This window comes from Notothenia rossii, assembly GCF_949606895.1.
Source record: "Notothenia rossii genome assembly, chromosome: 2".
Lineage (NCBI taxonomy): Eukaryota > Metazoa > Chordata > Actinopteri > Perciformes > Nototheniidae > Notothenia > Notothenia rossii.
The window spans coordinates 43,514,460-43,539,225 of NC_136904.1; the positions used below are offsets into that span (position 1 = coordinate 43,514,460).

Sequence of the window (24,766 nt, forward strand, 5' to 3'; positions counted from 1 at the left end):
GATGATCATATCCATACAGTTTTGCTTATTGAGGGATTGCTGAATGAGTTGATCAAGAGCCTGTTTGAAATAACCTTTATTATATATTTATCCTATATTTTTTAGGAATTTTATGATGCCGTTTTACTTATTTTTAAAGCAGTGCAACATACTGTGGCAACACTAACTTGAAAGAAAATGCATTAGTTATCCAATTTAAAGTCAAGTACAAAACAGTTCTACTTTCAGAAAAATAGAAGCTGCATCGTAGGTTGTCTCTAATGGTTTCATATTGCATTTAGTCTTATATGTAGTCTCAGTGTGAATATTGTGTGGCAGGAAGCTTTGGCCGGGAGTCAGATAGATTCTTACTAACATGAGAGAAACACTATGGTTCAGCTGCAGTTTAACCAACAGCTGCTCTTGATGGCTCTGTTTCCCCTGTATAATGTCACTGAGAAAACAACTCGATGTAATCTGTAATGAATTTGTTTCTTTCTCATTTGATCGGGTGCTCTTTTCAGTCTGTTATGTATGTCATGTGTAAAGCCTTGACACAGGAAGATTTAGCAATATGTTTTATAATAATACATGTATTTGTATTTAAGCATGCCTTTCACGATACCCAAGAACACCATACACTTAAATTAATACTCTAAGAGGTTCAAAGCAGGAACACATGATAAAAAAACAAACAAACAGGCAAACATGGAGGAGACAATCAAAGAAGACACAAATAATGGGGACAGGTTGTTCAGAGGATGGTGAGCACTACAGTGAGGAGTCTTTTTGTTGGGATTTGACTGTGGTGATTGTGTCAGGAGGATGTGTGTTGTGAGGGACTAAAAGCCTGAGCATCCATGGTGATTTATCCACTGCGACATCAACAAAAAGAAAAAGTCGGGTAGAAACAGGGTATTTAGCCTGGATCAAGGGCTTTAAACTCTGCATGGTCAGTGCTAGTGTTAGGCTAATAACTCAATTCATATTCATCTCTCTGCTCCTCTCCCAGGATCTCCGACCCTAGCTCGTGAGCACTCAGTCAGCCCACAGCAGGAGGTGTCTGCCAGCATGAGGAGGAACGACAACTACCTGCCGGTCCCTGGCGAGGAGAAGAACCTGGATGTGGACTTCAACACCACCGCCAGGAGCAACGAGTCCATAGTAAGACCCGACACCGTACTGTTCTACTGGGTCATGATGTGTGGCGTAGAGCACTGACTTAGGGCCAGTACGGAGGATCAGTCTAATACATTTGTATGAAAAGAGCCAAAAAGGTGCACATTACATTTCATTAGAACACAGAGGAATATTTTCATGGCTTTGTTTCTTGACATAGTTAGCAAAGACTTGCATGTCTCTGATTACTGTGAAAAATGCTCAAATAATAAGCCAGAAAGTATCAAGTTAAAAGCGGTCTAATTTTTTCTTTGGATTACCGGTTAACATTGGAGTTAGTTGGAAGCTTGGTTAGTCAAATCAAGACGCTGAAGGTTGGCTTGTATGTCGGAATCAAACACAGAGGGGTGGGACAAAGCCTCTGTACTCGACGACCGGGAAATGATCACCACCTGCAGTAACACTTGAAGCTGGGGACATAGGCACACAGAGTTCTAGAATGCTCCTCAATTTACTAGGAATAGGAAATAGGAAAACCTCTTGCAGGTAAACCTGTGTGTGTCGCAGGGTTGTGTTTAAAAAATATGAAAATAGCGGGGACCTTAAGGTGATACCATTTCCAAAAGAGTATCATTTGACACGGATTTGTGATGGAGGCATTCAGTTGCGTGAAAGGTCAACACCACTCCCCAAAGCCATAGTTTAGTTCTGCAGGCGTCTTGACAAGCTAAACTGCAAATACACACACGGCCCTCTTATGAAAACAATTTATTTCTTTGAGTAAAAAATATGAAGTGATATTCACAATGTACTTAGGTGCTTAGCAATGCAGGACACAATACAAATGGAGAGGTTTCCTGAAGATAACTCAGTGGAATCTTCAGTTGCATTGCATCACAGTTGTTCTCGACACGAGCTGTGTTGTGTAATGAGCGCTGATGAAAGGTCAGGTGCACACACAGCATGCCAACACAGGCTCACCTATGATATGTGATTATGATCGGCTCCACACTTTTACCATGGTGCTGGATATAAGTGATGCTCTATTATATGCTACATGTATATTGTGAACAGCCCAGTTACAGCATTCCTATTTTATGGAAATGTGGGGACTACTCAAAAGTATGTGGTGCATAAAGCATTTCAAAGAGCCAACCATCAATAACTCTAACTTATGCTTTGTCATTGCATTCATAAATAACTTTTGACTCTCTACTACACCTATTCCAAAAGAACCGCCGTAATTTAGGCTATAGCCACCTGTTTTATATTTGCATAGTGTCCGGGGAACAGGAAGTCATTTGTTTTAAAGAACATGACTGAAATGCAACAGGGCTCTTGAATATTGAGCTTGAGCAGCAGTAAAAAGAGCAGCTATGAAAGCGCCACTTGAGCTGAAGGATATGCAGCTCGGCGCCTCTCCTTCAGCAGACAGCTTTTTCATGGTCACCACAAACACAGTCCTTTATACTGGACATCAAGAGTCTAAATGAAACATATGTTCATATTAGCTCAGAGTGAAAGAGCTGCAAACTTTCACATGTTTACATTATTTATAGATTTTTATTGTGAAGATATATTACAGCTTTTTCCGTGTCACTGCTGCAGCTGTTTTCAAAATCAAACAGCTGTAAAGAGTGCTCACTACCTGCTGAACAGCAAACACACACATAGTATCTGCTGAACCTAGTGGAGTGCAGATTATCACATGAATAATAATGTTCCTTTGTGTCTGCTAGATGTGTTGATAGGCGATAGATGATATTGTCAAAAAAGTGATTGCAGGTTGAATGATCTATTTAATATTGCATTCGCTTACTCACCACTAAAATGTGTTTTTATGGTCTTCATGTTCTATTCAAGTCTGTTGCATTACTGTTATGCATGGCCTTAAGGGAGGAATTATGAAAATGTGTTGTCTAGACTTAATAATCATGAAGACTTAATTTGAATTTGGTACCTTTTGAAAGGTTTGCATAATAATACATGATTGTCTTGACACATTTTTACAATTGAAGTTAATCCGTTTCAAATCTAGGAAAATGTGTTTTATCCAAAAATAAAAAGTGCACTCAAAGATTGCAGATAAATTGAGACAAACCACAATTGTCTACCAAATGTCACCTCTCTGTTCATGGGACACTGAACCCGCTGTCTATACTTATTCTGTCTGAGAACGTCAACGCCTCGAGCTGCACAGGAGCAGACAAAGTCATCGGAAGGAAATGTAACTGACATTACATTACATGTCACTTGTTAGACGCTTTTATCCAAAGCGACTTACATACTCAATACTGTGGACAATCCCCACAGGAGAAATTTGGGGTGAAGTGTCTCAGGGACACAACGACATGCTGAATGCAGTGGGACTAGAACTTGCTATCCTCTGATTCAAAGTCCAGTACTCTATCCACTGAGCCACAGCCACCCCGAAAATGTAGCTGACCCTTAAATCATTCATAATTTCACATCAGAAACCATAGGACATTAAAATGTGACGCACACAGCTGGAACCAGTCCAGGACCATGATCACATGATTCCTTCCTTCCTGCAGATCTGCTGTAAGCTAGCTTGCTAACGTACTGTAGATAACCAAGCCATTTTAAATATACTGACAAAACACTTACAATTATAAAACTGACTAACTCTGCCAACAGTGATACTTGTTTAACTGTATAATCTTCGAACATCGTGAGTCCCTTTTTAGTGTCCCCATTTATGTGGTGTTTTGAGCTTCGGCGTTTTTTCATTTCAGCGTTTGTTTTATACAGTGCTTTAAGTAAAACCCATTTGGCACATATGTTTTTTTTATATTGGAATTTTTTTGGAAAGTGCAGCTCATGTTTCTCCTCATGGAAATGTTTTTGGGCATTACATCAGCCACCGTAAGATAAGAATGTACACAATAGAGGAACAAACAGAACAGCAACATAGGAGTACATGCCATCTGAAACAATACAAAAAGAAACATGTAATGATAAAAAGCATTTGAAATAAATTGTAGTAATCAGGAGTCAGCAGTCAATGATAGTATAAAACAGTCAATACATATGTCAATAGTTTATTCCAAAAATTGTGAGTCATTGCAAACACACACACACACACACACACACACACACACACACACACACACACACACACACACACACACACACACACACACACACACACACACACACACACACACACACACACACACACACACACACACACACACACACACACACACACACACACACACACACACTCTCAATCCCCCCAAGACCTGTGCCTGGAGGCCATAATAACAACCAGATAATTAAATCAAGTCTTGGGATATCATGCTGAGAAAATATTGTATAATTAGGACCTAATATTACTTTAATTTCAACAGAAAAGCAGCCATGGCCAATTTCACTGCATATGAAATAGGGCTTCAAAGATCATTTGCATAATTGATCATTACATGTGGTCACTCTGGTGGAGCAAGGCACTAATTATGTTTTAGGAATTAGACTCAGAGGACGTCTTGGGTAAAAATGTACTTCTGCTTTATAGCAAAATCAAAGCTTTCACTTTTCCTCTAGTGGGAGGAGGAGTTATTTCAAAGAGTCGCTTTCTCACTTAGATCTTGTGCTATTCAGCTTCCGAAATACTGAAGAATAAGCCACTTCAAAAACTGTATACACTGAGGCCAGTGGAATATACAGTGGAGTATGACAATGTTACATTTTTTAACAAGTTTTTATGTAATGTTGTGAGCACCGTAAATGGGATTGTTTTTGACCTGCCGTAATGTACAGATATCTCCTATCATAAAACTTTCTGCATTGCCCTTGCCTATCTGGGTTTGTAATAACTTACTGCACATGTATTATTGGCACTGCGTCCAAAATTGTGATTGAAAGCCTCCAACGTGCAAAAAGACTGCTGCGAAAAACATTATTGACTTGAAAACTGCTGGCTGGCTGTGTGTGTGTGTGTGTGGCTGGCTGGCTGGCTGGCTGGCTGGCTGGCTGGCTGGCTGGCTGGCTGGCGGCAGTGTACATGTGGAAGCCCAGAGCAGAGGAGAGCCTCATTTCCCGGTGGCTTAGTGAGAAAAGAGTTCCTTTTGGTGAATGATGCATACACCACCACATCCTCATGCGCCCTCTGAGGAGCGACCTCTGACCTTTGCTGCTATGAGTAATTCCTGTTGAGAGAGGGCTAAAGATGAGTATGTTTGTGGGGATGAGGCAGGGGGCTGCTATATACAGTTTACACACACACATTCGCACACAGCAGACCCTCCTGATACTGGTTCTTATCTCCCACAGGAACAGTGGGTCGGTGGCTGTAAAAGGAAAAGCTCTTCCACTCAGTGCCCGCTGTGTCAATATTAGTTTTCAGTTTTATTGTTGATTTACATCGATGAGAGCAATACATCTTCAGTAAATGGCTCTTTTATTGGCCATGCAATTGTCTCTATATCACTAAGTAAACATCCGTGTTGGATATCAGCAGCTTTTAATGCCATGACACATTCCCATGCAATATTTGCTGCCTTCAGATTTGCGTATTCTCGTCACTCTAGGAGTTCACCTTTATTTGTACTGCTTTAACGCTGCATGTGAACTGATGAATCAACATAATATTCACATGCATCATTACATTACATGAGCTGTCACTTGTTAGACGCTTTTATCCAAAGCGACTTACATACTCAATACTGTGGGCAATCCCCACAGGAACAATTTGGGGTGAAGTGTCTCAGGGTCACATGCTGACTGCAGTGGGGTTTGAACCTGTGACTCCCTGATCCGAACACCAACGCACAACCCACTGCACACACACCATCACAACCAGACACTCAAAAAATTGCTTATAAACACTATAAACACAAATGCAATGGGTCAGTACCTGTAACCACAGCAATGCTATCACTGTACAAAAATATACCATATACACACCAAGCAGAACCAGAGCAACATCATTCAGTCTAAATATTGTCCAATATTCTTTTAGCTCTGTTTTTGGTCTCCACCAAGTATTAAAAGAAAAGCTCTGCCTAAGTTGCTATTAAATGCTTGGCTTTGTTCATCAGCTCATTTCTAACTTTGTCTTTCTTAACTTAAAGCAACATTAGAGTGCCAGTTTTAGTGCTAGTTAGCATGCTGAACCAAGATAGTCGACATGGTAAACATGGGTTCCAAAACATCCTCTCTAATTTTCAACATCAACTTCTTTTGAACTTTGCAAACAAGCAAACAAACAAACAAACAAACAAACAAACTGTAGCCCTAAACTTGTGTCTACTTTTAAATTAGTTTACTTAACCGATAAAGCTGCTAGAATGGCTGTAGACTCTTGTTATTTGTTAATACCCGCATTATCTGGTAGACTATTTGTGGAACATAATTCCTTTTTAGATGCACATGTTTACACAGTATAACCCCCTACAGCATTTGTTTTGACTTTATTTGTATGTCTATCCTCTATTGGTTCCCTGTTGTGACCTTCCTTGTTTTGGTGACCCGGTGACATCACTTTCCCCAAAGCATCATAAATTCTCATGTAATGTAATCAAAACAAAGATGTATCCGTCAGCGTTTATACAGCACGCCTTTTGTACTGTGTGTCAACTTTGCCGAGGGTCAGTGCAAGTCGCTGAGGATCTGTGTGTGTTTGACCCATGTGTGTCTCATGGTTGTGTCAGAAGTGTGTTACCATAACCTCTGCCAGCACACACACACACACACACACACACACACACACACACACACACACACACACACACACACACACACACACACACACACACACACACACACACACACACACAAACACACACACACACACACACACACACACACACACACACACACACACACACACACACACACACACACACGCACTTAATTAGCCTGGAGTTTAGTTCATCAAGTGGCAGGATAAACTCTGCTGTAATCAAACAGGGCAAGGTCAAAAGGACGTTTTTATTTAGATTTAAGCTAGATTGCATCAGAAAATACATCAGAAAATAAAATACGACATCAAACATGGTGGTTTTTCAGAGTTGTAACAAAAATAATGAATGTTGTCAAAGGTTATTTTCTGCAGTGATATTTTGTTGGTGGTCTAGTCGTAATAGAATTTCATACTAAATCCTACCTCAGCTGTTTTCAGTGTATTAATATGAGTACAATCTGTTTTGAGACTGCTATTAAGATACTGCAACATACAGTACATACATTCAGTATACCAGCCACATAAGCAGTTGTAAACCAATCCCTTTTCCACACAATGTAGTCTCCCTAATATCCTGTTCTAAATGATGATTATGACTTAAGCATTTCAAGCCTGTAGATCCTATATTTCTGCCTCTTTAGAAGCATCTTGCAAAAATAGTTATCCCCTTGCCACACAAGGACGAAAACGATAACGGACCGCAATCGTTATCAAAAAAGTCTTCCGTCCACACGCAACAGGCACCAGAAACGTGTCCGCTCACACGAGACCGCTCGAAAGCGCTGGAGATGCTGTAGTACATATGCCAGGCCTGTAAGTGGCGCTGTAGTCCTGCACAAAAGCAGCGAAGAAGACTTCCCCCGCATGTTTGCCATGGTTGCCTTTCTTTTTATTCTCCGCTGTGGACGCTCTGCCTCTTTTTCTCCCTACCCGAGGCAAGCGTTTGCTCCTGCTGTAAATCTCGCCGGTAGTCCAACAGCAGATGACAAACACCCACCTCTCCACCTCTTCCAAGGAACGAGGGGACCATGCGGCAGAGTTTCAGTTAGATTTGTTTCCGCCGTTCAACATGTCCGTTAAAGTTTAAATCTTCTGGACAAAATTAGAAAAGTGCCGGTCAAAGGTCTTCTTTGTTATTTATTGAGCTTTAAAACAAATGAATAAAGACTCTATCTAATAATATAAGAATAAAACACGGAGCGGAGAGGTGGGGAGACGCGGGGCTATTGCGTCATCGTTATCAGGACATGATCGTATAGGCATAAACACAGAGCACAAAGTATTGGATAATATTTACTTAGTTGAACGTAAAATGAATGTAAAAACACATGACAAATAAATAAATATGGTGGGTATTTATGAGCAAAACAAATGTGATTATGTTTTAAAGTTGCCCTTAAAAGATGACAACGAAACAGAACTGAACTCAGACTGAACTACAACAGTCATTAACCTGTCCTTCACGCTAACCTAACTGACTATGCAAAATATATACTGGCTGGAAAAACCAAGAGCCGTGAGGGACGAACAAAACACAATACATTATCTACAAATAAACAGTCACATCTTAATCCAAAATTCAATTGTGTTTATTAGATGTCTGTAACCAAAGATGAACCTAAATTAAAGTAAAAGTGAGCGCGAGTGAAAATGATAACATCCAGTATTTGTCGGCAGTTGTGGCTTTGGGGCAGGCAGGAAATATTTCATTTATTGGGGATTATTTCTAGCGGTAGATTAATCCACATTCTGTGTTGCAGTGAGTATATTTGTGGCAGCAGGATAAGTGTGTGATAAGTGTAAGATTTTGAATTCAAAATAGGAAGGAGCATGTTATGTGTGCCTCTTTCATGTGTTTTTAATAGGCGATGGAGCTCTATGCCACAGAAAGGGAAGATTTATCATTAGTTTTGTCCTTTAACTCTGCACATGGCAGGTTGAGGGCATGTGGGTATATTAAAATACAACTATTTGTCATTTTTTCTCTTGTTTTGGACAATATAAACCAAATAACAGAGATGAAAGCACCCAGAGTCTCTAGAGGCAACATGCAGCAAGCAACATTCTTAATGTGTTTTAAAGTGTGAGGTGACATTTTTGCAGGAACTTGCCTCGCAGTATATTGAAGGGCTTTATAACCCACTGTTTGACAAGAACAACAACATATCATTAATACAGTTGGGAATTGAAACACAAATAGACATATATGTGTATGTGAAATAAATATTCCATGAACAACATCTTTCAGCTGGACAAGCATGTTTGTTGCATGTACTGTAGCTCCCTGTTGTCAATGACAGTCAATGGTGTAACATTGAAAGTGTGAACATGTGTGTTGCCCTCGAGTGCACCAGTCCAGTGAACCATGAGGCAAATATACTGTACTATACGGAGATAGTACAGTATAATAATAATACATTACATTTATAAAGCGCTTTTCCTGGTGCTCAAAGCGCTTACAAGCAAGTAAAACAAAATAACAACAAAAGTAGAAAGTGCTAAGCTAGGAGGAATAAGGGCCGGGGGTTAGTTGATCAGGAGTTGAAGGCAAGAGTGAAAAGGTGAGTTTTGAGGGATTGTTTAAATGATGTGAGAGTGTTGGCGGATCTGAAGTGGCAGGGGAGGGAGTTCCAGAGTGTGGGGGAGGCTGCTGCGAAGGCCCTGTCGCCCCAGGTCCGGAGCTTTGTCCTGATGGGCTGCAGTAGGTTAGCTTCAGCAGACCTGAGGCGACGGGTGGGGGTGTGTCGTTGGATGAGGTCACAGAGGTAGGGGGGGGGCAAGGTTGTTGAGGGCTTTGAAAGTGAAAAGTAATATTTTAAAGTCAATGCAGTGTTTGATAAGGAGCCAGTGGAGGATAGGGGTGATGTGGTCGAGCGTCGGGTGGAGGTGAGCAAGCGGGCATCTGAGTTTTGGACATATTGAAGTTGACTATGTTATCTGCCCCTTTAACATGATGGCTGGAGTTTTTTGTAACCGCAAATCAGTTCTGCACAAATGAAGATGTTAGAATAGAAAATATAGATTATGTGATAGTTTCATAATCTTTAAAACCTCCGGGGGGCACAGGATTAAAGCATGGAAAAACATGGACATTTTATTTTTTTAATAGTCTAATAAGTCTAAAATCATTGCCAGTGTTATTATTATTAATGTTAATTTTCAGACTGTGAGTTGTTTAGTGGTAGCTCATATAGTCTTGATTCTTCTGGTTTAACTTTCGCTCCGTATTTGATGGTAGTGGTGTCGAAATTCATTCGTCACTTCTTTTTCAGTTTTTGTTTTTTTTAATCTTTTTTTTATTATTATTGTTACGTCCTGTCTGTATAAACGTGCTTTAAAATGTATTGTTTAATTTTACATAGTTGTCATCTAATAATCAAAATACATGTTTACAACTATAGTCTTTGTCAGCATATTTTTGCCACACTATGCACTCCTTGCTATCTTACATAATAAAAGTGTCACATACATGAAACCTGCTCCATTCATTGGTACTAGTCCTACAACCATACCCTGAAAAATGCTTGATGGTGGGAATAAGAGAACCATCTTTTTGGGTGGGGTGCATTTTATGACAGGCCTGCTTATCACAATATGCCCCCCCTTGCTATCTTACAAAATAAAAGTGTCACATTCATGAAACTTGCTCCATTCTTTGGTACTAGTCCTTGAACCATACCCTGAAAAGTGCTTGAGGAAGGGATTCATAGAAACATATTTTTTTTGGGGGGGGGGTGCATTTGATGACAGGCCCCTGGTGTGCATAACGTGGTTATGACAGGAATCTTTTTGACATGGCGTCTCTGGTCCTTTGTTGGCCTGTATGAGCACCTGTGGCGCTATCGTGGAAATCTAGAAAGATCGCGTTTGCCTCCTCTGCGCCTCTGACCACATTGGTCTTGGTGGCCTTACCCTTCATGTAATACAGGGCTCCATCTTTAACATAAATTGTAATATTCGTTGACATCAAATTAAATGACAGTTATACAATCCGCATATTGACTTACAAAAGTGTGTGGGGTGTCTATGAATAGGCTACTTAAACAATCAATCAAAAACTCACCGTCCAGGACATAAGTGGAAGCCTTTCTTCTTATTTCCTTTTTACATGTCTTTGTGCTGTCTAGCGGATACTGGCCTTTGCGCTTGTAATCGACAATGGTTCGGTACAAATTGTTATCCATTTTACCAGAGCAAGCTTCACGGTTCAACTATCGGCTGTACCACAAATTGGTTTTCGCGCCGTCACTAATGACTTTGGGACGCGGGAACGAGTGGGGTGCGCGTGTGCAAGTTGCTTGTGTTGGTAATGCGCAAAATTAATTCAGTAGACAGACATGTGCGCATATATAAGATAATTACCTGCATTACATTCTTTCTTGATCTGGGCTATAATAAGGGGAGACTGCAAGGTTTCTTATATTAAACTTTGCCTATAAAAATCGAATAAATCTTCAAAATGAATGTTTATTTTATGTGTGATAATGTACACAATTTTAGTATGGATAATATGTCACTTTATTTCTTTATTTCATTCAACATGTATTATTAATTACTGTGTGTATGTAAATGTGTTGGACAATTGCAGGACTAGCCCTCACTCCATATTGGTTTTATTTCTGACTCGGATGATAAACCAGGCCTGTCATAAAATGCACCCCCCCCCCCCCCCCCAAAAAAGATGTTTCCATTAATCCCACCCTCAAGCATTTTTCAGGGTATGGTTCTAGGGCTGGATATTGGGATAAGCAGGCCTGTCATAAAATGCACCCCACCAAAAAAGATGATTCTCTTATTCCCACCATCAAGCATTTTTCAGGGTATGGTTGTAGGACTAGTACCAATGAATGGAGCAGGTTTCATGTATGTGACACTTTTATTATGTAAGATAGCAAGGAGTGCATAGTGTGGCAAAAATATGCTGACAAAGACTATAGTTGTAAACATATATTTTGATTATTAGATGACAACTATGTAAAATTAAACAATACATTTTAAAGCATCTTTATACAGACAGGACGTAACAATAATAATTAAAAAAAAGATTAAAAAAAACAAAAACTGAAAAGGAAGTGACGAATGAATTTCGACACCACTACCATCAAATACGGAGCGAAAAGTTAAACCAGAAGAATCAGGACTACAGTATATGAGCTACCACGAAACAACTCACAGTCTGAAAATTACCATTAATAAAAACCCTGAATGTTTACTTTTCGTTTTAAACATCGTTTTAAGGTGTAAACGTGTCATTTAGAAATGCGCGTTCCCGTGACAAGGGGGGCATTTCATGACGGGGGGGCATAATTTGACACAACACCGGCACCGCCCTTTATTATTATAACGTCTAAATGGCATCATGTAAAATGCTCTGACAGGCAACACTGAGGTCAACAAACAGTGTACTCCTCCCCCCCCCCCCGTTGACAGTTCACGAGCGCGTCTCCCCTGATCCCCCGATCATAATTCCATTGTTGAGGTCTACTAGAATAGATTTACATTGCTCAATGTTCGAAAATGACATTGGTTTTCTCATACAGCATCTCTGTATAGTATGTGTATTCACTCTCTGTCCTACACGCCTTGTTGGAGCAATGGAGAGATGGTTGACCTTGTTGTATTTTAACTTTGTCTTTCTTTTTAAATTAGATGCTTATATATAAATAAATCTAGTAATTTCCCTCTTTGCCTGTCTTTCTTCTAGCCAATGAAAAATATGTATGCGGATGACGGCTCGCCTCTGTCTTCACAACTTGGCCCATACTTCTCTGACGGGCGGCGCCGGGTGGACTACGTGCTGGCATACCAAATCCAAAAGCCTGCCAGCATCCGGCGCCAGTCCTCCAGGTTCGGAGATAATAACTTCATCCGACGGCTCCGGCGCAGCCTGAGCATGAGAAGCAGCCGTGCCCCCCTGCAGCCAAAAGAAGACCCTGAGATCGCGGCCCAGGATCAACGGACTGACTACCATGAGGATGACAAGCGCTTTCGGCGGGAGGAGTTTGAGGAAAACCTCCTGGAGACGGGGCTGGAGCTGGAAAAGGACGAAGCGGTGAGATATAAATGTGATTTGACAATTAACCTATCTTTCAAGGTTTCAGTTGAAGCACTATACCTTTTTTTATTTTACAACATTAACATTGGCAATGCTTGAAATTGTTAGTCCTATTTGAAACTGACTCCATGCTAAAAGGCTAATGCTAAAGCTGCATGTTCCAGGCAAGTCATCCTGAGCATAACGTTGTCATCCAGGTAGATTAGCAACATTGCCCTTGGATAGCAGTGTTTACCAGTTAAACATGGTAAAATAAGAAATACAAGATCAAACCTTTTTTTGTATCTAACATAAACCTCTTTGTCTTCTTAGTTTACAAAGTATATTATTTGTTTTTTCTCCTGGGAAATGGAATTGAGTGGGAGTAATAGATCTGAAATACATTTCCATTATTTCTTCTTATAAGTACCTACCTTCTATAAAATAGCTATTATACGCTCTTTCTTCAGCAACATTTAGGATCAAAGTAAGTCCAAAGTGTCGGCCATTGACAAAGCAGTGAGTGTACTAGTCCCTACTTGGTCTGAATGAATATGTCTGCACACTTTAGTGAAAGAGCTTGAAGATAGGAGTGTGTGATTTTGTGCACAGTATGTAAAATTAGGTGCTCAGTGTGTAACATCATTGTTTTTAACAGGTAGGTGTGTACAAAAGCGTATGATGATAATAAAATAGAGGAACTAAAGAAATACAGATACAATCTGAAAAAACAGGAACAATAATGATATTACTAAAAGAGGACAGAATATTATGGGTCACTGAGTGTTCAACAACACTAAGAGGCTGTGCTTGAGCTGGTATAATAAACAATTTCAGCAGGAGGATTTAGCTTGTAAGTGGGCAAATATTTGCTAATTAGTATTTAACACAAAGTACAACTGATATTTGACAAGAGGGAAATCGTTGAACCGTCAGTAGAAGCTGCTGGGAGCAGCTTCTACTGAAGCCAGTCCCCAACTCCGGGGACTTCCGGCCGGGGACTTCAGGTGGCAGTGTACGCTTTGAAGTGGTTTGCGGCCTGCCAGTAAACCCAAAGCAGAAGAAGAAGAAGTGACTTCAGTGGCTTCATTTGCGTAATCTTCCCTCAGGGAACTTATTCCGGTGTGAACGTGATCTTATGTTGTTGCCTTTATAACTTCAAAGGAAAGGCTTATTTTCGGCAATGTAGTTCTTCTGAGTATATGCTTACATTTTAAATACTGATCAAATTGGTTTACATTGTATTAAGTGTAGAACAGACTGATCTATTGAAAATCTTTTTAATTGAATCCCCGTCTTTAAAACTGACTCCAGAGAATTACTCTGGTGTTTATTTGTACATCTTATCTTATCTAAACGTGGATGTTTGGTCGGCTATATTGTTAGAAGCTCTTGTGTCACTGCTGAGTATTTGCTACCTGTGACATAATGTAGCTTGATATTTAACACATTTAAAAAAGAAAAATAAGCTTTTAGCAACTCACAGTGTCAGGAGATGTCACTCTAAATGGTTTGAAATGTTTGGGCAAACTTTGGAGAAGGTGAACTATGGAGGACGATGAAGGCAGGAGTGTGCCTATAGATCATATTCTGTAGGGTGATCCATGATGGCAGCCTGGTGATAGATACAATTAGGTTTCCTTTTTCAAGTCCATGACGTTTTTTAAATATCTAGCCTTTGGGTTTTCATCACAAAATAATATTGCCACTTTTGAAGGAAACTAAAATCATAAAGCTGTGCTTTACATTTTGCCCATTTAGTTTAAGTGTTGGTGGTGTTAGGTTTGTTCATGTGGACTAGCATCTACTAAGAAAGGTATTAGCCAATGTGGAAGTGCCCTAAACCGGCATGTTGTTTCTTAATTGATTTATTATGGTCTGTTAAGGTCCCAAATGCTAGTTTCAAGTCTTACGACATTATGTACATTTTGTAAATATGCTTTATCGTTAAAGCATAGGCTTTAGGTCTTGGCTAACTTGTGAGTGACAGATCCATTCAGCCCAATGTTGTATGGCTACATCATTTGAGCTCTCACGGCCAAAATAGTGGTTTTGTATTTGTTTAGCTGCCTACCTTTCACCACTGCATGGCTGCTGCATATTCTTTTGATGACAAATCTTGTTACGTGGACATTAACTCAAGTCTGGCTTGAAGGGGTCAGATACAGCACTAAGCAAGAATTGAACTATTCCTTAAAAAGTGCAGCTATGTTCTAAAAAACATTGTTGCATTCTGAAAAATAAACAAAATAACATCTGTCTCTTATTGACCTGAGTATATCAACCACAATTCTGTATTTATTTAAGCATATAGCAGAGGCTTTTGACAAAAGGGTCTATATTATGCTGTTGCATTTTTTCTAACTTTGGGTAGCTTGCTCTTTTTTCCCCATACATTTGTAGTCAGACCTGATTCAAACACTAACTAAATGATGAATTTATATGTACCATAATGGCTGTTTTTAATAAACAAACATATACACCCAATGAACATTGCCGGATCATTCCAGCTGCAGCAACCTTATTTCACCACGGATTTACTCTATCAGTCACTAGCTATCAGCTCACAAACTGAAAATATTGATTTCACATTTAAATAACTGGAAAATCTCAGTGATGTATACCGTTAGTCAGCTAGTTGGAATTTGGTGGTTATCTATTTCTGTATCCAGACAGGTCAGTGTGGCGAGCTGAAGTGTGTGAAGTGAGTCTGGCAATGTGTGAGTGGTTTTACATAACAGCAGGCCTAGAGGCTGCAGAAACATTCCCATATGCAGCAATAAAGATGCGAGTTGTTTTTTGCAGAAATAGCTGCAGAGGATTTTTTCTTGGACTATACAAGTAGAGATTTCAGAACAACAACTTTCTGTTCTGCCAGCTTGTTTGTTCTGATATGTCAACAAAATATGCAATATTTATAGATGTGGTTTTAGAAAATAATGAATTTTCCCAATTTTATTTATTCAGTTTATTTCTCAGGGACATTGCATATTCATGAACATGACTGTGAATATTATTTACTAACACAAGGCAGTTCAAAGTGGGTGCAAACAGAATATTATTTTAATATCCAAACTGTGTTTGTATTTCAGACTAAGATCTCTGGAATTGGCTTCTTGAAGATCCATGCTCCTTGGAACGTTCTGTGTCGTGAGGCTGAGTTCATGAAGGTCAAGATGCCAACCAAGAAGGTACTCCACCCATCGGTCAATCGCCAATTTGTCAAATGCATATTTCCCGTAGCTTTTTCTTGTCATTAGCATAATTGAACTGGTTCCCAGGGCTGCACTGCTTTTTGACAAGAGTGAAGACAAATGTTTCCTGTTCTGAGGCCAATTTGCGGTGAAAGCTCAAACAAGCCTTGTAATGTTAATTTGATCCAACCGGATTGCTAAATGTTACGGGTGAGCGAAGCAAGCAGGACCCAAACGCAGATAACACTGAAAATACCTTTATTTCAAGGATATGGATAACACGGACAATCAGAACACTCCCGGTGAACACAGTCACAGACAAACGACGAACCAACAATGACAGACAGAAAAAACAGAACTTAAATACACACAGAACTAATCAAGGAAACAAGAGACAGGTGAGGAGGGAGGAGAAAACACAGGGGCACCAGGTGAACACAATCAAGAAAACTGAAGTTACCTACTGTAACTCCAGCTTCTATGAGTATTGGCGAAGCCCTCTAAGGCTATCGCTATTGGGTAATCCCCCTGCGCACCCGCGCAGCACTGAAACACTTGTAGTCCACGCCCACCCGCAAGGTGGGCCCCACCCTTGGGCTCCCTTCCGGTATAAATAGGAAGGAGGTCCGACAATCTGCTCCCATACAAAATAACTTTTCTTCAGCTATTCGTGGAGCCAGTGGGGCCCAGCACTTAGAGGGCTCCGCCAATACTCATAGAAGCTGGGGTTACAGTAGGTAACTTCAGTTCTATTTCGTATATGGCTTCGCCCTCTAAGGCTATCACTATTGGGTTAAGGGCGAAGCATTATGTAGTCTGCGCCCCACTGGGTCCGCCCGGTACTAGAAGCACAGACACACCTGCTCAGATAATAACCCATGCCTATTGCGCCATGCGTAATGGCGCATCGCCGTCCCTGGAATATAGCATAACATGAATATTTTCCCTGAGGGGACGAAGGCTGGGAACAATACATACCTGCCGCTGTGAAAAAGTAGAGACAAAGGTCATACTTTGCCCAGTGACAAAAAGAGGGGGAACAGCAGCTCTCTGCGTGCAGGAGAGCACACGGCTGGATCCCTGACGTCACTCACTCTGACAAGACACTCCTTACAGGGTGTGACAGAGAGGAATGGGAGACATCCCTCAAATACAATTGAATAAATTAACAGGGGGAAGACCAAGATGCAGCAGTGCAAATGTCTTCCACTGACATTCCTCCGTAGAAAGCCGTGGAGGAGGACATTCCTCTGGTGGAGTGCGCATTGATGTTCTCCGGGGGATCCACCCCAGAGGAGACATATGCCTGTGAGACAGCTTCACACAGCCAGTGTAACAGCCGTTGTGCAGACAGAGGCTGCCCGATCGAGCGCTCTCTATAATGCACAAAAAGGCGCTGAGAATGGCGCAAGGCAGCCGTGCGCGCCACTAGCAGGACAGCGCGCGCACAGGACAGAGGAGATGAGACGCGGCTTCTTCCTCCGACCTGTGAGGAGGGGGAAAGAAGCCATCCAAGGTGATCACTCTCGACTCTAAAAGAGCTTGTGATGACCTTTGGCATAAAAGCCGGGTTAGGGCGTAAAACAGCTGAACTGCCATCTCCTTGGATCCGGAGGCATGACGGAGTCACAGAGAGAGCAGACAAATCACTCACCCTTTTCGCTGATAGAGCCAAAAGTAGTACTACTTTGGCTGACAACAGTTTAAGGGGAACCTGGTCTCAAGGTTCAAATGGGGCTTTGCTTTAGTGCGCGTAACACCGAAGCCAAATCCCACTGAGGCGGCAGTGCGCGTGACACAGGTCTGAGTCTCCGTACTCCTCGCATAACACGGCTGCTGCGCTCTGCGAGCCCCTCTGTTCAATTCGCCGGGAATATACATTGCTCTGATGAGAGCAACGTGTGTGCGCACCCAGAACAGCAGCCGCCTGGCTGCGTTCAGAAGCTGCGCAGATCGTACTCCTCCCTGGCGATTGAGGTTGCTTCCATAGCCGTGGCCTGTTTTCTGTGCGAAATAACACATTGATTGTACAGCAACGGGGCGACACCCCCATTATTTTCCGAGATTTAGAAAAATAGTGGATTAAAAAACGCGCAAGACACTGTTCCTGGGATGACAGGATTGTTTATTGTATCCCATGGAACTGCTTGGGGTGGGGAGAGGCTTCTCTGTGATGTGCCGTAATGGTCGTCATGGTGACGAGCCACGCCATCGCCGCCGCTGCCCGTGAGGCAAAAGGGCTGCGAGGGAGTTTCCACACGCTGCCTTTCACTCCGTCTCTCCTCATGAGGCGCGTACACGCCCAGGGGATGAGAGGTGTGTGCATGCTGTCCACACGAGGCGTTATAACGGTGCTCGTGGTTATTATGACCGTGTGTAGGAGGCATATCTGGGACAGAGGAATGCCGCGAGCTCTGCAGTTTATAAACCAATAGGTTAAAAACAGCAGGCTTCTGCAGCGAATGAACCACCTCTGGAGTGTCCCCCTGTTGGAAGAGACCCAAGGGGATCATCACGTGACCAGCTGACGCCAACGCAGAGCAGCTGCGTCACGTAGAGGGCTGTGTGGGTTGTGACACGCCGGAGGAGAGCTGTCAGTTCCTCCACTTGCTGCCGCGAGAGCCGCGCTCTCTTGCTGGCTGAGTTTAACTCCACTCCCAGATAAACGATTGTCTGAGAGGGAAGAGGACAGCTCTTCTTCCAATTTATTATGAAACCCAGGCTTTGACAGATGCGATATGAGATGTACAGCGACTTCTATGGAGCTATTTCAGGGTAATAAGTTTTGATCATTCAAAAAAATACAATTTATTTGAAAATTCAAGTTTTTATCCTGAACTTTGAAAAATACCATGATGTATTCAAAATAAAAAAAAGTATTTGAAATAATTTTTCAGCTTGAATATTATTTTGATTCAGTTCAGCAACTTTTTTTGAATAATATATTTATTTTCAGATTTAACTTTTATACATATTTTGATATTTGAATCCTTATTGTTTTCAGCACAGATTTTTCGTTTTCAGATTCAAAACAATAATTTTTTCAGTTTCAAATCTTGTTTTTTCAGGTTTCACATTGCTTTTCACCTTCAGATCGTTTTTCACTTTCAGATATGTTTTTTTCGCTTTCAGATATTTTTTTTTCGCTTTCAAACTTTTGGCCCTGATATTGCTTGGGGGGGCGGGGCTTACCAAAGAGTAGTTTGGCATCCTATATGAGTGACAGGCCTCCCTCTGTCACGTTGCCTTCATGGATGTTAGAAAACTGAGACCAGCGTCAAAGTTCCGTTAAGCGAGCTGTTGAGCATCGTAGTTGGCAACAATCAAGTACAAATAAACTGTGTTAGAATGTGAAATTACATATCCGCAACGAGCCAGCAGGTTGTTCTGGTGGACCTGACGCCATCCCCCGCTGTCTCACGGAGAGATACCGCAGGTCCTTCCTTCCTGCAGCGGTCAGACTATACAACCAGCACAGCCCCTAGTAGACCCCGCACAAAACAACACAGACTATAACACCTCTTGTTGATAAATACCAACTATGTGCAATATTTGCAGTATGTGCAATATATATATGCCGTTAAAAACTGTGCAATATATACCTGGCTGCTAAATCCGCAGAACTGTTACAGGGTGTGTATTATGTAAAATGTGTAACTTTAAAAATATATATAATTTCTTTTTTTAATCTTTAATACTTTTTGTATGCATGCTTTAGGTAACATTAAGCTGTCTTTGGCTCTTGTCTGCTGTAACAATGTAAATGTATCCCCTGTGGGACTAATAAAGGTATTCTGATTCTGATCGCAAAAACCAAGCCAATACTATGCTGCGTTCATGGAACTACGTGGAAGTGGGGAAGGACAACGCTTGATTGCGGATACGTGATTTCAGATTCTAGCACAGTTTATTGCTCTTATACCTTGATTGTTGCCAACTATGATGCTCAACAGCTCGCTTAACGGAACTTTGATGCTGGTATTAGTTTTGTTTACCACCAATCACGGGAGTATTGTGTATAGAAAGTGTGTACTTGTATTTCTTGCGCTATCTAAGATCCATGAAGGCATCATGACAGAGGGAGGGCTGTCACTCAGGGTGCCAAACTACTCTTTGGTAAGCCCCGCCCCCCGAAGCAATATCAGGGTCAAAAGTCTGAAAGCGAAAAAAAAAGATCTGAAAGCGAAAAAAAAGATCTGAAAGTGAAAAACGATCTGAAGGCGAAAAAAAGATTGAAACCTGAAAAAAAAAGATTTGAAACTAAAAAAATAATTGTTTTGAATCTGAAAACGTACAATCTGAAACTGAAAAAAATAAGTATTCAAATATCAAAATATGTATAAAAGTGAAATATGAAAATAAATATTTTATTTAAAAAAATTGCTGAACTGAATCAAAATAATATTCAACCTGAAGCATTATTTCAAATACTTTTTTTTGTTTTGAATACATCATTGTATTTTTCAAAGTTCAGGAACCCTGGAACTATCCTCGTTCACCAGGAGTTCCAGCAGCTCGGATTGGAGCGCAAGACATAGCTTCTGGGAGGACAGGAGTGTTACCTGTATCCCATTGAACTGTGGGGGGGGTAGAGGCGAACTGCAGGACGTATCCTCTGCTGATCAGCCTGCTCATCCATCTGTCCATCAGACACACGCGCTGCCACTCTGAGAAAAACTCTGAGGGCGGGCGCACGTGCTCGAGATGTGTTTTTGGTCATCATGGTGACGAGCCACGCCAGAGCCCCTGCCGCCGCTGCCCGCTTCTTTGAGGCAACCCAATGTGTGCTTGGACCTAAATGGCTGCGCGGGGGCCTCCACACGCTGCGTCTCACTCCGACTCTCATCATGAGGCGCGTACACGCTCAGGGGATGGATGGAGGTGTGTGCAGTGCTGCCCACATGAGGCGTTAACGGCGCTCATGGGTTTATTAAGGCCGTGTGTACGAGGCGTATCTCGGAAAGAGGAATGCCGCGAGCTCTGTAGTTTATTAACCAACAGGTTAAAACCAGGCTTCTGCAGCGAGCCCCGCTGTCTACTAATCAACAGATTAGTGGCAGCCGGCTTAATTAGCGCGCTCTGAAATGTATTAACCGACAGGTTAAAACCAGGCTTTAGCAACGAGCTCTGCTGGCTATTAACCGACAGGTTATAGGCAGCTGGTTTACACAGGGCGTGAGGCAACCCAAGGTGGGCTTGGACCGAAAGGGCTGCGCGGGGGCCTCCACACACTGCGTCTCACTCCGACTCTCATCATGAGGCGCGTACACGCTCAGGGGATGGATGGAGGTGTGTGCAGTGCTGTCCACATGAGGCGTTATATAACGGCGCTCATGGGTTTATTATGACCGTGTGTAGGAGGCGTATCTCGGACAGAGGAATGCCGTGAGCTCTGCAGGTTATTAACCGATAGGTTAAAACCGGCAGGCTTCTGCAGCGAGCCCTGCTGTCTACTTAATCAACAGATTAGTGGCAGCCGGCTTAATTAGCGAGCTCTGCAGTGAATTAAGCGATAGGTTAAAACCAGCATGCTTCTGCAGCAAGCCCTGGCGCGGTGGCGCTGCGGACTCTGCCGCTGGGGGCACTCAGCCTGGAATATTGCTCATTCCCCCGTTCTGGCTTCTCTGTGATGTGCTGTAATGGTCGTCATGGTGACGAGCTACGCCATTGCCCTCGCCGCCACTGCCCGTGAGGCGAAAGGGCTGCGAGGAAGCCTCCACACGCTGCGTTTCACTCCGGCTGTCATCATGAGGCGTGTACACGCTCAGGGGATGAGTGGAGGTGTGTGCAGTGCTGTCCACATGAGGCGTTATAACGGCGCTCATGGGTTATTATGACTGTGTGTAGGAGGTGTATCTCGGACGGAGGAATGCCGCGAGCTCTGCAGGTTATTAACCGATAGGTTAAAACCAGCAGGCTTCTGCAGGTTATTAACCGATAGGTTAAAACCAGCAGGCTTCTGCAGGGAGCCCTGCTGTTTACTTAATCAACAGATTAGTAGCAGCCGGCTTAATTACCGGCTCTGCTTCCTTGGAGGCTCTCGCGGAGCAGACCAGGAGCGGGGGAGCCTCACTCCCCTTTAACTCGCCGCCGGGAGACCCTGTCTCTGGGGTGGGGGGGGAGCGGAGACGTGGGACGGAGCCCCTGCAGCCGCCGAAGGGCGAGTCTGACGCCGAGGCGGTTGCTGTGGGCGTCTCTCCGCTTGCGGGCTCCTGTGGCCGGCGTGGACGCCGCGGCTGCTGCGGGCGTTGGTGCCGCTGTGGGTGCTCAGCAGGCTGGAGCCAGCTGTACATGCTGGCGAATGCCGTCCGCCTGTTCCGCGGCCGTCTTCATGGACTCCACCATGGCGTGGAACTGGGTTCCGAACAGCCTGTCCGGGCTGATTGGAGCGTCCAGTAGCACTTTTCTGGACGTCTCCGTAACAGACGCCTGCTTCAGCAAGAGGTGGCGCTGGATCTGTGTCATGCATGCGGAAATCCTCGCCTGGGAGACAGCGACGGACGTGCACAGAGTGAGCGCCGTGCTGGCCGCCTTGCTGATTTCCTCTGCTTCGGTGGTGGACCGCTCTAACAGTGTCACCACCAAGTTGGAGAGCAGCGCGATTTTATTCGCCGCCGCGCTGTAGTGACGGAGAGGGGGAAAGCATGTTCGGCCGCCAAGCTGGCACCCTGCTCCGACTCTGTCTCCGTCCGGCGGAGAGGAGGGAGGGGAGAACCGAACTGTGAACCGTGCAGGGAGGCGGGGCAGGAGTTGTCGGACTCCTGCCCGGCACTCGGCCCCAGGGACACGAGGCCCCGTCCGCGGGCTCGTAAGCCTGGACGGGCCAATCTTCCTCCTCGGCCACAGCAGCAAGAGCGTCCTCTCTCTCTGCTTCCTGTCGCCCGAGGGGAGACGGGCGCAGCGTGTGCATTGTACCTGCTGGTTTGGAGCCGCGTACGCGTGCTCTGACCCCAGGCAGGATTCGCATACTGCTTTTATCTCTGCTGGTCATAACTCATTATGAACCCAGAGCCACATGAGGGACAATCTCTCAAACAATTGTTACTCATGTTTACTCTGCAATTGAAGTGTCTCTTGTGCTTCAGTAACGGTGTGCTGAAGAAAAGAGGGAGCAGATTGTCGGGCCTCCTTCCTATTTATACCGGAAGGGAGCCCGAGGGTGGGGCCCACCTTGCGGGTGGGCGTGGACTACAAGTGTTTCAGTGCTGCGCGGGTGCGCAGGGGGATTACCCAATAGCGATAGCCTTAGAGGGCGAAGCCATATACGAAATAGAACAGGTAGGAGGGAACAGGTAGGAGGGAACACACACAGACAGGAAACCAAAGACAGATCTAAACAAGACAAAACACAATACAGACAGATCGTGACAGCTAAATGTATAAATAACCAGTGGAAATGTGTTTAATTCCATATTGTATCATGTTTTCTGTATTTATAATGGTAGTGTGTGTGGCAAGAATCTCACTTCATCTACCTTATCATAAATTAATCAAAATTAGAGGTTTTGTAAATTGGAACAAAACACAAAAATATTGTCTGAAAATTGTGCATTTCTGTAGATAAATACCAGATTAAAACCTCAGCAGTCAGGATTTTAGGTTCAAAGGCTATCCTATTCTTCAATTAGACATATCTAATGGTTCCAAATAAGTCAAGAGCTCTTCATTTAGTAAAGGTGTCATGCAAGGGCCTAGTTTTGGTCCCATTCTGTTCACTAATTACATGCACACAATATTTTGTCCTAATCTGGCCATTTTAAGCGTTTGAAAACAATTCTGGTGTCAATATGACCACCTATTTTAAGTATATGCAGTGAAATAACATGCAGTCCTCTGATTTCCAGCTGAATGTAGTTATTTGACCTCCCCTGCAGGTTTACGAGGTGAAACAAGGCAGTAATCTGGTGGAGAAGATCCGACTGTTCATCCACAAAGTCACAGCTCCCCTCCACCCCAAAGTGGACGCCAATCGGCCACAAAGCATCAAGTCCCTCTCTCACCCCTTCTCCAGAGAGAAGCAGCATCTGTGAGTCACATCTCTGGGGACTTTCTGTCTGTACTCTTTCTAACACATGTAGCTTTGTGCATCTTTGCTATGCTATGTACATGCTAAACAGATGTGATGCACACTTTCTGACAGAATGTTTACAGGACACTTATACATTGATGCCACCTCATTAATTCACTTATTTTACAATGGAAGTTGTGAGGTATATTGGACGATTGTCATCATAGTCAAATGTACCTTGTTATCAGTCTATCCACCAGCAAAGAAATAGGCACAAAGGGAACAAAGCCTTTGCTATAGATTGATACACTTAAACTGTGTCATTTTGTAATATGTTAATATGAGGTGTTTTTGACAGCTAGTGTTAGGAGTAGAACTGATATAGATAGTTTAGATAGGCCTAAACCAAAAGAAAAAAAAAAGAATATAAATATAAGTCCTGCAAATGGTCTCAGGACATCTCTATTTACTATGGATTGTTAACTTAAAATGCTAAGATGTTTCCGACCATGAAATCGATTTTTACATCAGCATTTCAGTCCATTCCAAATCGAGTACACTGGATCAACACAATATAACTCTGCAACAACATATTGACCATTGCATCAGCCCAGTTAGCGACTAGCTGGTGGACAGAGTGGTGCATTTAGCAGCTAAATAAACATTATTTTCTCAGGACTTGTTGAAGAGCAAGAGTTAAGAAAGTAAATATTGGACCTACATTT

At 42.7% G+C, this 24,766-nt stretch overlaps 1 protein-coding gene across 2 annotated transcripts in view; it reads left to right on the forward strand.

The window, feature by feature from the left end:
- ano1a (anoctamin 1, calcium activated chloride channel a) overlaps positions 1 to 24,766 on the forward strand; it is a 98,587-nt gene that overhangs the window by 8,604 nt on the left and 65,217 nt on the right. For both annotated transcript variants that reach the window (XM_079664540.1, XM_079664539.1), the window contains exons 2-5: positions 992 to 1,143; positions 12,510 to 12,857; positions 15,932 to 16,030; positions 23,908 to 24,059. In XM_079664540.1, coding sequence (XP_079520666.1) covers positions 1,051 to 1,143; positions 12,510 to 12,857; positions 15,932 to 16,030; positions 23,908 to 24,059 — 692 coding nt within the window. In that variant the 5' untranslated portion in view covers positions 992 to 1,050. The remainder of the gene's footprint in view (positions 1 to 991; positions 1,144 to 12,509; positions 12,858 to 15,931; positions 16,031 to 23,907; positions 24,060 to 24,766) is intronic.